Raw genomic sequence first — 15,594 nt, forward strand, 5'->3', positions numbered from 1 at the left:
ATGATTAAGAGCAAGCTGGTACCAGATTTCAAACAGTTTCTTAGAGAGTTTTGTGACATAAATGCTTCTGTCAAAGAGTTGCTAATTCAACTAGAGTCTGAGGAAGAAGTTAATAAGGATCAACTGGATTGGTTCGAACCTAAGGTAGAGGCTTTCATTACATTTACAAATGAAGTGGATTTGTGGATTGACAAGGCTCTGCAACGTAAAAAGGAGGCAGTGACGGTTAGTGAAGAAGTTGGCCCTGGAGACAGTATCTGTGACATCTTCTGCAGCTCCCGTAACGTTAGGTTTAAAGCAGATGACGCACGCTCTGTTACTTCAACAGTTTCCTCTGCACGACTAAAGGCAGAGCTGGAGAAAGCTGTTGAAGTAAGAGAGCGTGCTTCTAGCATGCACGCGTTTTCCGCGCGTCTCGAGCTGCGCCACGTCACGCAGCCAGTGTGTCGCCGGCCTTACAAATCTGGAACGCGGTCATTCTTAAAAGTATCGATAGGCTACTAATACATTTAGGAATCGTGACGTTTTTAATTTCCGAGAAAAGCGATACTTTTGAAGTAGGCTAGGCCTATCTGTGCACCGGTCCGTGCATTTTTTAACAGTCTATGTTAAAAACATATTGCGCGTCTACACGAGGTTGCGTGGTAAGCTCAATGTATATGCGCTTGGTGTCGGCAGACTTTTAAAAAAATATTCATAATAAAATCAAATTGTTTTCTGCAAACTCCACCAGATTCTTGTTCTACATCTCACAGACTACCACTGTGGTGATTTTCATGTTGTTTTACTGCTTTATTTAATAATTAACTGTCAAAGTCCTATACTGTATACCTTACTATACAGCAATATTTAATAAATTCATACATTTTTTAAATCAAATTGTTTTCTGCAAACTCCACCCGATTCTTGTTCTACATCTCACAGACTACGACTGTGGTGATTTTCATGTTGTTTTACTGTTTTATTTAATAATTAACTGTCAAAGTCCTATACTGTATACCTGACTATACAGCAATATTTAATAAATTCATAAACAACATGAAAATCACCACAGTGGTAGTCTGTGAGATGTAGAACAAGAATCTGGTGGAGTTTGTAATATGCCAGGTATACAGTATATGACTGGCAGTTAATTATTAAATAATAAAACAGTAAAACAACATGAGAATCACCACAGTGGTAGTCTGTGAGATGTAGAACAAGAATCTGGTGGAGTTTGTAGAAAACAGATTTTATTATTAATATTTTTTTAAAAGTCTGCCGACACCAAGCGCATACACATTGAGTGTAGACGCCCAATATGTTTTTAATTGTAGATGGCACGACCGCGCTTCTCAGAGCACAGATGGCGTGACCGCAGTTGTGAACGTTATCCGAATAACCGTACCCAATGTTTTATTAAAAAAGCAGAAAGTTTTCTGTGAAGGGTAGGTTTACGGGTAGGATTAGTGTTGCGCTTATGTTTAAAAAAAAATCAGAAATAGGTGTGGTCCGGATAACCGTAAGTGATGTAGCTGCTAGGAGATTTATAGCCTATAGCTTTTTGTAGCATTGAAAACACATGTCTATCATGGCGCTGCTCTGAATAAGGTCTATCAAAAACAAACAGCCACATGCATCCTCACCTGTACGGGGAGATACGCTGACGAAATGTTGTGAAGTCGGTTTGAATGAAAGCATCAAAGTGCAGATTGCGGATCAGGCTGTTGCGTTTCATGATCCTGAGCAGCTCCAGAAGCAGCGATGGATCCTCCGACGACAGCAGGTCACGGCTCTCCAGAAGAAGGAAGAGTTGTGTGCCTGAGCTCACAGTGCTGAGGTCTTTGGCAGCGATGAGATCTGAGCACAGGAACACCATGTCCTGCAGCTCATCGGCAGTGAGAGAATCCTGAACTCGTAACAGCTCCTGCTGAAACTCCATCTCCTGCTCACAGAAACAAGCTCTGCTGTGGGACAGTGCAGTTGGTGTTTGCGTAAATCTGATATGTCAACGTTTCATTTAAAGTCACCAAAGAGAAATGTTACACAGCAAAAAATGCTTTTCTTACTAAGTATTTTTGTCTTGTTTCCAGTCCAATCAAAAAATAAGATGCATTTACTAAAGTAGTAAAATGCCATACGATATTATGTCTTGTTTTCTGGACAAAAAAAATAAATCTAAATTAAGTGAGATTTTGCTTTTAAAAAAAAGCAAAATTATCAGCTAATTGGGTAAAAAAATATATGAATTCAAACAGAAACAAGATTATTTTTCTTACTCCATTGGCAGATCATTTAGCTTGTTTTAAGCAAAATCTCACTTAAAGGAGAACTCCGGTTTCAAACCTGCTTTTAGCCTCTTAACATCCTTGATGTGTCATTACAAGTGCACAGGTCATATGAGTGATTCCTTCAGAGTGAACACGGGTGAATCTGACTGCAGTAGATGTGAAAGATAAGAATAAAATTGATATTAATTCAGCCAGTGCACATACCTGTATAGGTGCGTAGGATAACAAGACCAATTAAGTAGGTTGTATCAGTAGATAAAGAGCTCCCGCACACTATCATACACGACCTTAATCAGGAATATACAAATGTTAAAATTCATCTCTTTTAAAATAAACACATGACCAATCAACAGAGCTCCATCTGTAAACAATTAAGCTCATTGAAAGTACATAATTAACACCACATCATAAAAAGTTCCAAAATGTGATAGTAACAACAATCAGCAAAGATCCCCCTGTAGGTTAACAAGATCACCGAGAACACATAATCATCAAACAGTATCATTGTACTTGTAATATTCTAATCTATTAGAAATACAATTTGATACTGTCTGGTTCTTTGTGATTTGGACAACTTCAAGTTAAGCCCACTTCCTTTTACACCCCTCTTGCAGTCCGCAGACCCATCTCGAAATTTTGAAGATGATATTATGATGCTATTTTTCTAAGTATTATGGAGCCTCAATCCAAAAACACAGTATTTAAATACATTTCAGAGTTGAAGAATGAATTACCTGACAGCGTCCAGCTCACGGATCAGTTTCTCTCTGCAAATATTCTTGCACCAAATCCCAAAAAGATAATGCTTTCCCTTCTGGGTGATTCACTGTTTTTGTACCCTGAGTAGAATGAGAGAGAGAGAGGGAGAGGGTAAGAGAGGTGAAGAAAGAGAGAGAGAAAATATGGACTACGCTAGAGATGTGACGGTGATAATATTCTCCCACCGGTTAATCGACTTGTGACAACACCGGTTTTACCGGTTTCATCGTGGGGGTGAGGGGTGTTAGAGTGATGTAATATTTTTTTTTACATGGCGTCAATTCATCATTCGTATTGAGTTTGATTGACCGGTATACTAATCCTCCTGGCGCCGGGTCTGAGTGAGTAGGCCTAATTTACTCTCTTACCTTTGTTCTTTGATTAACATTAATGACACTCGACAAAACAGACATTTTGGCATAATTTGTTTTGCCAATCATGTTTTGTTCAAGGCCGAAAAGAGAACTCGATACTGACGCGCGTCTTTTCCGTGTGTGTGTGTGTGTGTAATAGGCAATACTTACAGCGCGGTCTCTTGTTTTGTCGCGCTTGAATGGTTGAGCGTGATCATACAACGCTAGTCAACTGGTGACAGAAAATACGAATACTGCGTAATTGCTTTAAAAGAAATGTTTTGCGGTGCTGCGGTGGGCAAGTGATGAAACCGGTGTTGCGACTGAACACCGTGTAACACTGGTAACACCGACTATCGTGCCAAGCCTACGCCTCGTGTCATTCCTGTGTTTTGTTTCCGGTTTACACAAAGGAATACTGTAATCTGTTTTGTCAGCACACACACACACACACACACACACACACACACAGACAAACAAGCTCAGAGGGCTTTTTATGATTCAATCACAAACTCCCTTACCCCAGACTCAATAGGAATGTATCACAGCAGGATCTTTCCATATGTGAAAACTTTACTACCCTGGCACATGAACCCACCAGATGACAGAGAGTGTTTTAATTGTGGTCAGCAGGGCCATTTAGCCCATAATTGTAAATGGCCACTCAGAAGGTGAGAAAATGTGAAAGTAACAGAAATTTCTGGTATTAATGTGGGTTTGAAAGTAGATCAGTGTTTAAATGACAATATCAAAGTTTTCGTCTAAGAAAGAATAAGAGATAAAAACAAGGTCAAAAGATTGAAGTCTTAAGGGAATCCTTTTGAAGGAAAGATCTATAATAATATTTTTTATAAGTGAATTGATCAAATAAGCAGAAGCAGTATTACTGGATTAACAGTTGCTAAATGTAAAATGTGTAGAAAGGCATCTGATTGAACAAACAGCTTGTTAGTGTCTTGAAGGTGGAGGAATGTTGACCATGAAAGAACTAGGAGCTGATGTTTTGCTTTCAAAAGATAAGCTTGTGATTGGCTGAAACAATTTGTTTATCTGAATCTGGTGAGTGCTGTGCTGAAACGGCCAGAGACAAAATCTGGGTGGAAATTTGTAATGTAATGTCTAAATTCCCTGATGTGGGCAAAAGACAAATGTAAAATATGGTTGTTTGAAAATACATGTAAATTCTGGCAAAGATGCCTTACGCTGGGATAGAGTTAAAGATGGTAGATAAAGTTTGATTTTAGAAGTTTATGAGACCAGCAGTGTACCAGCCCTGAATGCCTCAGTCTCTCTCATTCAATGTCAGCTAAAAGCTGTTATCTGAACCTGTGTCATAATATAGTAAGGCACAGTGTTTTAGTTGAAAACCATAGACCATAGGATGTTAAAAGAAGTCATGCTACAAGGCAGTTCAGATTTCAAAAATTCTACCCTTTTTAGTAAGATCACCTTGAAGTCAGTTTTTAAATTCCCCAGGATTCTGCTTTTCTGTTCTGTATGAACAATTATGTATGTTATGAAATCACTTGTGCAACCTGTGCGAGGGGGTTTTATAGGCTAGCCGCACCCCTTTTTGGCGGGCTATGACTACAGCGGGGAGGCTTCCCATTGAGTCATGCCAAGACGCACTGATAGGTTGCAGCAGTTGCCGCAGAGCAGCCAATAGGCGTGCGAGCTGTCTCGCCTAGGTCTGCCTGCTGCAGCAAATGCGTTTTACATTCTGAAAATTAAAGGATAATTTTTTGCTTCAGTATTCCCGTAGCGTAAGCTAAACTTACGCAACACTCGTTCCCTCTCTAGAGAGAACCGAGGTTACGTTAGTAACTGCCAAAGTCCTATACTATACCTGGCTATACAGCAATGTTTAATAAATTCATAATTTTTTTTTAAAATCAAATTGTTTTCTACAAACTAATAATAAATTAGTTTGTAGAAAAACATGCGGCTGTTTGTTTTTGATAGACCTTATTCAGAGCAGCGCCATGATAGACATATACCGTGTTTTCAATGCTACAAAAAGCTGTAGGGCAGGCTATAAATCTCCTAGCAGCTACATCACTTACGGTTATCCGGACCACACCTATTTCTGATTTTTTTTTTAACATATGCGCAACACTAACCCTACCCCTAAACATAGCCTACCCTTCACAGAAAACTTTCTGCTTTTTTAAGAAAACATTGGGTACGGTTATTCGGATAACGGTCACGTGTGGTCCGGATAACCGTATTGAACCCTTTACAATTTTCCACCGCTCATGTTGTCTGGAGTCTACTGAAATCTCTTTGAAAGATATTTTTTGCAGTGTTTCTACGAATAAAAGTACAACCCACTGACTGAAGAGATGTTTGTCCCTCACAGTCTCGCTATCATTCACATTAAAAATCAAAGATTGCGCTGCTGTGAATAAGGTCTATAAAGACGTGTTTGTTGACAGGGTGTGCTCAGGTCTCGCATTCAGGAATGTTGACCAGGCAAATATCTACTATCCAAAATAGTGTTGCACGGTGCACAGATAGGCCTAGCCTACTTCAAAAGTATCGCTTTTCTCGGAAATTAAAAACGTCACGATTCCTAAATTTATTAGTAGCCTATCGATACTTTTAAGAATGACCGCGTTCCAGATTTGTAAGGCCGGCGACACACTGGCTGCGTGGCGTGTCCGTTATTATTTCAGCTCCCAGGTTAGAGCTAGCACACTGCCTGCGTGACGTGGCGCAGCTCGAGACGCGCGGAAAACGCGTGCATGCTAGAAATAGAACCGATGCCTATTTTTCACGCGACACGCAAGCGTGTTGGAAGCGTTTCCAAGGCAAGGCAAGGCAAGTTTATTTATATAGCACATTTCATACACAGTGGCAATTCACAGTGCTTTACATAGAAGAAATTAAAATAATAAAAAGAAATAAGAATAATTAAAACAGTTTAGAAAAATAAAAATAAAATACAGTACAGTACAAACAGTCGGACGAACATTGGCACAGTGCTCATTCATTAAATGCATAGCTAAACAGATGTGTTTTGAGTCTGGATTTGAATGTGACTACTGTAGGAGCACGTCTGATCTCCTCTGGAAGCTGGTTCCAGCTGCGGCTGGCATAATAGCTAAAAGCGGACTCACCATGCTTAGAGTGAACCCTTGGTATTTCTAGCTGATATGATCCTAGTGATCTGAGTGATCTGTTGGGTTTATATTCAGTGAGCATATCTGCAATGTATTGAGGTCCTAGGCCATTGAATGATTTATATACCAGTAATAATACTTTAAAATCAATCCTAAATTTAACTGGGAGCCAGTGTAAAGACCTGAGGACTGGTGTGATATGTTCATATTTTCTGGTTCTGCTCAGAATCCTGGCGGCAGCGTTCTGTATGAGCTGCAACTGTCTTATGGTCTTTTTGGGAAGGCCAGTGAGGAGTCCATTACAATAATCCACCCTGCTGGTGATGAAAGCATGAACAAGTTTCTCTAAGTCTTGTCTGGAAACAAAGTATCTAATTCTTGCAATATTTTTTAGATGATAGTATGCTGATTTAGTTATTGCTTTGACATGACTACTGAAACTAAGGTCTGACTCTAGTGTCACACCAAGATTCCTGACTTGATTTTTAGTTGTTTGACCCCTAGAGTGAAGGTATGCGTTCACCTTGAGAACTTCATCTTTGTTTCCAAATGCAATAACTTCAGTTTTGTCTTTGTTTAACTGAAGAAAGTTTTGACACATCCAACTGTTGACTTCGTCAATGCATTGGCACAGGGAGTCAATGGGGCTGTAATCGTTAGGCGATAGGGCTAAGTAGATCTGTGTGTCGTCTGCATAGCTGTGGTAAGCAATTTGGTTCTTTCTCATTATTTGGCTCATTGGGAGCATATACAGGTTGAACAGGAGTGGCGCAAGAATTGAGCCTTGAGGGACTCCGCATGTCATGGATGTCCACTCAGACTTATGGTCTCCTATACTCACATAATAACCTCTCCCATCTAAGTATGACCTGAACCATTTTAGGACTATCCCAGAAAGCCCCACCCAGTTTTCCAGCCTGTCAAGAAGTATGTTATGATCGACAGTGTCAAATGCAGCACTGAGGTCGAGTAGTACGAGCACTGATAATTTGAATCTGAATCAGTATTTAAGCGAATATCGTTTATTATCTTTATGAGCACTGTCTCTGTGCTGTGATGTGGTCGGAAACCAGATTGAAAATTGTCAAAGTATCCATTCGCGCATAACAATTTGTTCAGCTGATTGAAGACAACTTTTTCAATGATCTTGCCTATGAAAGGAAGATTTGAGATCGGCCTATAGTTGCTTAATACGGTCTTATCCAGATTGTTCTTTTTCAGGAGGGGCTTGACAACTGCAGTTTTCAGGGAGTTTGGAAAACTCCCAGAGAGAAGTGAAGCATTTACCACTTCTAGAAGATCTGCTTCTAAACTGTTTAACACACTTTTGAAAAATGATGTGGGAAGAGTGTCAAGAGCACAGGTTGATGTTTTAAGGTGCTGTACGGTTTCTTCCAAAATTGTGCCATCAATTTCTTTGAAGTCAGACATAGTAACAACTTTCTCAGGTGGTTTGATGATCTGTCTGACCCCAGTGCAACTCAAGGATGTGCTGATCACCTTTCTGATATTATTGATTTTCTCAGAGAAGAAAGAAGCAAACTCACTGCACTTGTTGTCTGAGAGCATTTCACTGGGAATCTGGTTTGGGGGGTTTGTCAGTCTCTCTACAGTAGCAAAAAGAGTGCGTGTGTTGTTTAAATTACTGTTTATAATATTTGAGAAGAAAGTCTGTCTAGCTTTGCCTAGTTCCATATTAAAAGCATGTAGGCTGTCTTTGTAGATGTTATAATGGACTACAAGTTTTGTCTTCCGCCATATTCGTTCTGCTTTTCTGCATTGTCTTTTAATATTTTGCACTGCTGTTGAGTTTCTCCAAGGTGCTTTTTGTCTGCCACTCTTCTTCCTGACTTTCACAGGAGCAATATCATCAATTACAGTTTTAACTTTTGAGTTAAAGGAATCAAGGAGAAAATCAACAGAGTCTGCAGAAATGCTTGGTGTTAATGATATAGCCTTCATAAATAGTACACTAGTGTTCTCATTTAAGCATCTCTTCTTGACAGACACAGATCTAACTTCAGTGGCAGGAGAGATCAATATATCAAAGAAAATACAGAAATGATCAGACAGTGCTACATCCTTAATAACAATCGATGAAATGTTTAGACCCTTACTGATAAGTAAATCTAGAGTGTTTCCACGATTGTGTGTGGGTCCATTGTGTGTTTCCAGGCGAAATAGAATAGGAAAAGATGTTTCGATGGCATTTTGACACGAATACATGTTAATAAATGACATTTTGATGTTTGATGTTTGTTTCCACCGCTCATGTTGTCTGGAGTTTTTTTTCTTGTCTACTGAAATCTCTTTGAAATATATTTTTGCAGTGTTTCTACGAATAAAAGTACAACCCACTGACTGAAGAGATGTTTGTCCCTCACAGTCTCGCTATCATTCACATTAAAAATCAAAGATTGCGCTGCTGTGAATAAGGTCTATAAAGACGTGTTTGTTGACAGGGTGTGCTCAGGTCTCGCATTCAGGAATGTTGACCAGGCAAATATCTACTATCCAAAATAGTGTTGCACGGTGCACAGATAGGCCTAGCCTACTTTTAAAAACTTTAATTAAAAACGTCACGATTCCGTCCCACAGACTGTGATTGAGGGGTTCAAAACTTCCAAACATTAGCTCCTACTGTGTATTTAACATACGTTCACCCTCTATCTATGTAGAAGCATGCTAGCGATGTATGAAATCATGCTAGCAACATGGTTGTTGAAGTAACAGAGCGTGCATCATCTGCTTTAAACCTACGGGAGCTCCTAGAAGAAGTTGACCCTGGAGACAGTATATAACATCTTATAGGAGCTACCGTAGGTTTAAAGCAGATGATGCACGCTCTGTTACTTCAACAGCTTTCTCCAGCTCTGCCTTTAGTCGTGCAGAGGAAACTGTTGAAGTAACAGAGCGTGCATCATCTGCTTTAAACCTACGGGAGCTCCTAGAAGATGTTACAGATATACTGTCTCCAGGGCCAACTTCTTCACTAACCTTCACTGCCTCCTTTTTACGTTGCAGAGCCTTGTCAATCCACAAATCCACTTCATTTGTAAATGTAATGAAAGCCTCTACCTTAGGTTCGAACCAATCCAGTTGATCCTTATTAACTTCTTCCTCAGACTCTAGTTGAATTAGCAACTCTTTGACAGAAGCATTTATGTCACAAAACTCTCTAAGAAACTGTTTGAAATCTGGTACCAGCTTGCTCTTAATCATCTCCACATTGTCATCATCATCCATTAAAGTACACATCTGATTCTTTTTCCTGGTGAGATAACTTAACTTAACTTAGCTTTCCTTGAACTCCTTTGTCTCTGAAAAGCTTTATTATTTATTATACCATGGTCTGGGTGAATACTCGATTCTGATTGGCTGCAGGGTGTCCATTAAAAAGTGATAATGTACACCTAGGAAAGGCGTCCCATCAATTTGCCTGATGACAGTTCTAAATGATTGCGCTGGCTCAAACTCACTGATCAACTGCTGCGGTCGGGTCGCTGTGGCCACGTTGCTTGGCAACGCCTGTATACGGGAGATATTAAATAGTGCGCTCGACTTAATAAATAAAAACCCTCACGATTTTTACTCTAAAACACATTAAAGTATGCGCGTCGGACGGTTCACGCCTCGCCGTCGTCCATTAAAACGTACTCGGTTACCTAATGTAACCTCGGTTCTCTCTAGAAGAGGAAACGAGTATTGCGTAAGTTGCTTACGCTACGGGAAAGTCTTCTTTCTTCGAGATCTGAAGCCAAAAATTATCCTTAATTTTGTATTCATTGTCAACGCAGTGCGGCAGCCGGCAGACCAAGGCAGGCTGTATAAGCGTGCTCATTGGCTGCTCGGCAGCAACTGCTTAAGCCTATCAGTGAGCCTCGTGAAACGTGGCCTCCAATGAGGGCGCTTCGCGCCCTCCACACCCTTCTAACCGTCAAGATGGGTGTGGCCAGAGTGTATATAACGAAGGCTCACAGGCTGAATATCTGGTTTTCGTAGTCTGAAGCGCAAAAGCTCGTGGCGCGACACGGCAGGTTACGCAATACTCGTTCCCTCTTCTAGAGAGAACCGAGATTACATTAGGTAACCGAGTACGTTCTCTTACGAGAGGTTCTCTCGTATTGCGTAAGTTGCTTACGCTACGGGAACCCATTGTCAACGCCGTGCGCGCCGAGCATCCAGCACTTGAAACCCAGGGAGACCGGGGAAAACATTCTGCTGGAACAGGTGGCCGGTCGGAGAGACGGGCCAACACAGTACAAAGCACTTCACTCAGTGTATAAAATAGAGCGGCGCCGCCGGTCTATAAGTATATATCAGTGCAAAACAGTGGGGCCGGCAGCGCGAGCCCACACAGTACATACGCACACATTAGGGGAAGAAAAGAGCGACATCATCGGTCTTTTACGAAGAGAATAACCCCCCGCGCAGCAGAGTGGAAGACGGGCGGCCAGCAGCGCGGGCCAGCACCGGTAAACAGCGCGTAACGGGGAATGAGAAACAGAGCGGACCAGCCGGTCTGAGTATAAAACACTTTATCCTAAGTAACATGCCAGAAATATCGTCAGCATGCGAACGTAGTCTGCACATGAGCGACTGGGCAGAGCATACATGTCACTTATAGTGACAGCAATTTAGCCTGTAAGGCGGGAACTTCCAGGTTATAAAACCTCACGAATGTCGATGGGGAGGCCCAGCCCGCCGCCATACAAATATCGTGGATAGAAATTCCACTGGACCATGCCCACGAAGAGGCCATGCTTCAAGTAGAGTGGGCTCTGATACCCAGAGGGCACTGCAGGTGTTTGGAGGCATAAGCTGCTGCAATCGCGTCCACTATCCACCTGGACAGGCTCTGTTTCGAGGCGGCGAGACCCTTGGTGCGCCCGCCGAAGGAAACAAAGAGCTGCTCGGAACGCCTGAAAGCGGCGGAGCGCGTGATGTAAACTCTCAGCGCCCTGACAGGGCATAGGAGGTTATCACTGTCCCCATTATCGGATGCTGGCAGAGCCGAAAGGGAAATAATTTGTGCCCTAAAAGGGGTTCCAATCGCTTTGGGGATGTAACCGTGTCTCGGTCTGAGAATGACTTTCGAGTCATTCGGTCCGAACTCAAGACATGCAGGGCTAACAGATAGCGCGTGCAAATCCCCCACGCGTTTTACTGAAGACAGAGCTATCAGAAAAACGGTTTTGAGCGACAGGTACTTTAAATCCACAGATTCAAGCGGTTCAAAGGGAAAAGCCTTCAGGGCCTCCAGGACCAAGGACAGATCCCAAATAGGAACCGAGGGGGGCCGCGGGGGATTCATCCATCTGGCTCCTCTGAGGAAGCGGATAATAAGCTCGTTCCTTCCTAATGTCTGGCCGCGCGTCGTCTCAGCGAACGCTGCAATAGCCGCCACATACACTTTGAGCGTGGAAAGGGACCTGCCCTTGTCCAACAGCTCTTGTAGGAAGGAGAGCACCCGTGGGACCCCACATGCACGTGGATCTAAGCTCTTAGTAGCGCACCATTTAGAAAACACCGACCACTTAGACGCGTAGAGCCGTCTCGTGGAGGGGGCTCTAGACTGCGTGATCGTGTTCACGACCCCTTCTGGCAGGTCAACGGGTATCCGTTGATTACCCATGCATGCAGAGACCATCGCTCTGGATGGGGATGCCAGATCGACCCACCGGCTTGAGAGAGGAGATCCTTTCTCACGGGGATCGGCCATGGGGATGAGTGCGACAGCCTCACCAGCTCTGGGTACCAGGTTTGGTTCTCCCAACGCGGGGCTATAAGAAGCACTGGGTGGTGCGTTTCCCTGATCCTCGCAACGACCTGTGGTAACAGGGAGATCGGGGGAAAAGCGTACAGCGGGAGGCTGGGCCATGTCTGGGACAGCGCATCCTCGCTTTTCGAGAAAAATTTCGGGCAGTGAGCGTTGTCTCTTAACGCAAAGAGATCGACCTCCGCTCTGCCGAATAGGCGCCAGAGAAACTGGACTGATCGGGGGAAAAGCGTACAGCGGGAGGCTGGGCCATGTCTGGGACAGCGCATCCTCGCTTTTTGAGAAAAATTTCGGGCAGTGAGCGTTGTCTCTTGACGCAAAGAGATCGACCTCCGCTCTGCCGAATAGGCGCCAGAGAAACTGGACTGTCTGGGGGTGCAGGGACCATTCTCCCGGGGGAATGATGTCTCTGGACAGTCTGTCTGGACCGACATTCAGGTGGCCCGGCACGTGCGCGGCTCTCAGCGAGCGCAACGAGCGGTGAGCCCACACGAGAAGGCGTTCTGTCAGCTTGCACAGGTTTCTGGATCTGACGCCGCCCTGTCGGTTCACATAGGATACCACTGACATGTTGTCCGAGCGGACTAGCACATGGTGATCCTGTATAAATGGGAGGAAGCGCTTGAGCGCGTTCTCGACCGCTATCATCTCCAAACAGTTTATGTGGAGGCATTTCTCCTGGTCTGACCACAGGCCAAAGACCGGTTTGCCCTCGAAAAGAGCGCCCCAACCTGAGGTGGAAGCGTCCGTCGAGATAACTTTGCGGTGCGAGATGGCTCCCATTGTCACTCCCCGCTGGTACCAGTCGGCCGCTAACCAGGGCTTCAGTGCTGAAACGCAGCTCTGAGTCACTCTGATTCGAATGCCGCCGGAAGCCCAGGCTCTGTGAGGCACTCGGGCATTCAGCCAGCGTTGTAGCGGGCGCATACGTAACAGACCCAGCTGAAGCACTGCTGCAGCTGAAGCCATACAACCCAGCATCCTCTGAAATGTCTTGAGAGGTGCGGTGCTGCCCGGCTGGAAAGACGCGGCCAGGCGTCGAATGCAGCGCGCGCGCTGTGTCGACAGGCGGGCCGTCATTGCCACAGTGTCCAGATCCAAACCCAGAAAAGAGGTTGATTGACTGGGCACTAATGAGCTCTTGGTCCAGTTGACCGTGAGCCCCAGGCTGTCCAGGTGGCTTAGAAGCACTGTTCTGTGGGCGATGAGTTCGGCCTCTGACTGTGCTAGAATTAGCCAATTGTCCAAGTAGTTCAGAATTCGCATTCCCCGACCCCTCAGGGGAGCGAGAGCCGTGTCCATGCACTTCGTAAATGTACGGGGTGCCAGCGACAGGCCGAAAGGCAGGACGGTGTACTGATATACCTGACCGTCGAAGGCGAATCTCAAGAATGGCCTGTGACGGGGTATTATCTGGATCTGAAAGTACGCGTCTTTTAGATCGAGAGATATAAACCAGTCCCTCGGGCGAATTTGCGCGAGAATTTGCCTGGTTGTGAGCATTTTGAACGGTCTTCTCATAAGAGTTTTGTTCAAACGTCTCAGATCCAAAATTGGTCTGAGAGCTCCGTCCTTCTTGGGAACGAGGAAATAACGGCTGTAAAAGCCCGACTCGCTCATAGAAGGGGAAAACCGGTTCTATAGCCCCTTTGCACAGAAGTGTAGCTATTTCTGCTCGAAGTAGAAGTGCAACTTCCCCATTCACTCTGGTCTCGGTACGCGCTTGAAAGCGCGGAGGGCGGCGAGCGAACTGCAGAGTATAGCCCTGTTTTACTGTGCTTAGCACCCATTCTGACATGCCTGAATAGCTTCCCACGCTTTCGCGTGTGCAGCCAGGGGCAGAATGGCCTCCGAGCTCTGATTGCCGCGCGTCGAGGGCTCGAGAGCTCGTAACGGGGGCGCGGGCGCAGCGCGCGCGCTCTTGGTGCTTAGATACGGCGGCTCGCATGCAGCGATAGCTGGCCGTTTTACACACAGTGTCCCAGTGGCTTTGGACGGGGAACATACAGTGTGAGGCGCGACGCGCGAGGGCGGCGTCGGGGCGAAATGTTTGTTAGTATGTGTGAGCGTTCGAGGGCGGGCACAGGACTTACATTTAAAACATGACCGGTCGTGAGAGGCCGTGTGACAGAGCGGGCAGTGAGTAGGTGTGGGCACGGGGAGGTGGACACGTGACCTACTTTTAACACTCGAGCGGCTTCTGCCTGCTTTATGAGAGTGGGCTCTGTGAGAGACACGGGATTTATAGTGCTTGTGTGCAGGGGTGAACACGGAAACGTGGGCACATTCACTGCATTTGAAACACATACGGCGTGAGCCGTGCAACCAGACATTATGCTCATTTGAGATTTCTCTGGGTCGCCGTGAGAACGGTGGTTGCGCGCAGGCGAGCGGGTAGATATACCGGCTCGTTGGCTGCGAGGTAAACATCTGCAGTAGCCGTGGCAACGGGGACTGACAGAGCGTGAAGCTTTGACGGTGGTCCAACCGCAGCGGGACTTAACCGTCTTTTCTTCCCTCGTGTATAGAGGCTCAATAATAATCGAGCACCACCATGAGTAGGAGGGGTGCGAGAGGCGGGTTCGCTTTCTGTATGTAAGAAAAGCTGGCCGCGAGCTCGGAGAAGCGAACAGCATAAATTTTTATCTGCTGCGAGAGCCGGGATCGAACACGGGTCTCTGGCGCGAAAGCCTATAATTCTGCCACTGTACCACAGGGGAGAACACAATAGCTTTCGGTTAGCGCGAGCATATAAGTGAGCAACCTCAAGTTTGTTTGCAGGCGTGCGTGTAATAAAAACAGGCTCGTTTACTGCAATAGTAATATTTCCAGCCGCCTGAACTTAAGAGCGGACTGAGAAATGTGTGAGAATTGGCGGTTTGTCCGGCCACAGCGGGACGAAAACACTCTCTCTCCTCTTTTCGCCGGTGAGTGAGGCGCGCGCGCTGAACGTTGCTCGTGACCGTCCGCTCTGTCATCCCTTGTGAACGGCGCAATCTGCGCGGCCCAACAAGGGGGAGAGCGGGTTCGCTTTCTGTAAATAAGAAAAGCTTGCCGCGAGCTTGGAGAAGCGAACAGCATACATTTTTATCTGCCGCGAGAGCCGGGATCGAACCCGGATCTCTGGCGCAAAAGCCTAAGATTCTGCCACAGGGGAGAATTCATTAACTTTTGGTTAGAGCGAGCATATAAGAGCGTCATGTCTTGCGACGGCGTTTGCTTGCAGGCGTGCGTGTATTTATAACAGGCTCGTATACTGCAATATGAACAATTCCAGTCACCTGAACTCAAGAGGGAACTGAGAAATGTGT

General features: G+C 44.9%; 1 protein-coding gene and 1 long non-coding RNA gene across 11 annotated transcripts in view; one reads left to right on the forward strand and one right to left on the reverse strand.

The window, feature by feature from the left end:
• Nucleotides 1-3,763, reverse strand: part of LOC311072880 (caspase-8-like) — a 36,475-nt gene extending 32,712 nt beyond the window's left edge. For 2 of the 5 annotated variants that reach the window (XM_084098228.1, XM_084098226.1), the window contains exons 1-2: nt 3,554-3,760; nt 1,626-3,109 (exon numbers count right to left, since the gene is read on the reverse strand). In XM_084098228.1, coding sequence (XP_083954354.1) covers nt 1,626-1,921 — 296 coding nt within the window. In that variant the 5' untranslated portion in view covers nt 1,922-3,109; nt 3,554-3,760. Of the gene's footprint in view, nt 1-1,625; nt 3,110-3,553 lie in introns of all 5 variants that reach the window. The other 3 variants (XM_084098225.1, XM_084098224.1, XM_084098227.1) reach the window with 3 other exon arrangements.
• LOC311072891 overlaps nt 1-15,594 on the forward strand; it is a 45,119-nt gene that overhangs the window by 501 nt on the left and 29,024 nt on the right. Inside the window, exon 1 of one of the 6 annotated variants that reach the window (XR_014604075.1) lies at nt 3,135-3,370. The exons of 3 other annotated variants lie outside the window; for them this stretch is intronic. This is a non-coding gene — a long non-coding RNA (uncharacterized lncRNA). Of the gene's footprint in view, nt 1-3,134; nt 3,371-15,594 lie in introns of those variants that run through there. 2 more of the 6 variants (XR_014604076.1, XR_014604077.1) reach the window with 2 other exon arrangements.

This window comes from Abramis brama (genome assembly GCF_963993115.1).
Source record: "Abramis brama genome assembly, chromosome: 22".
Lineage (NCBI taxonomy): Eukaryota > Metazoa > Chordata > Actinopteri > Cypriniformes > Leuciscidae > Abramis > Abramis brama.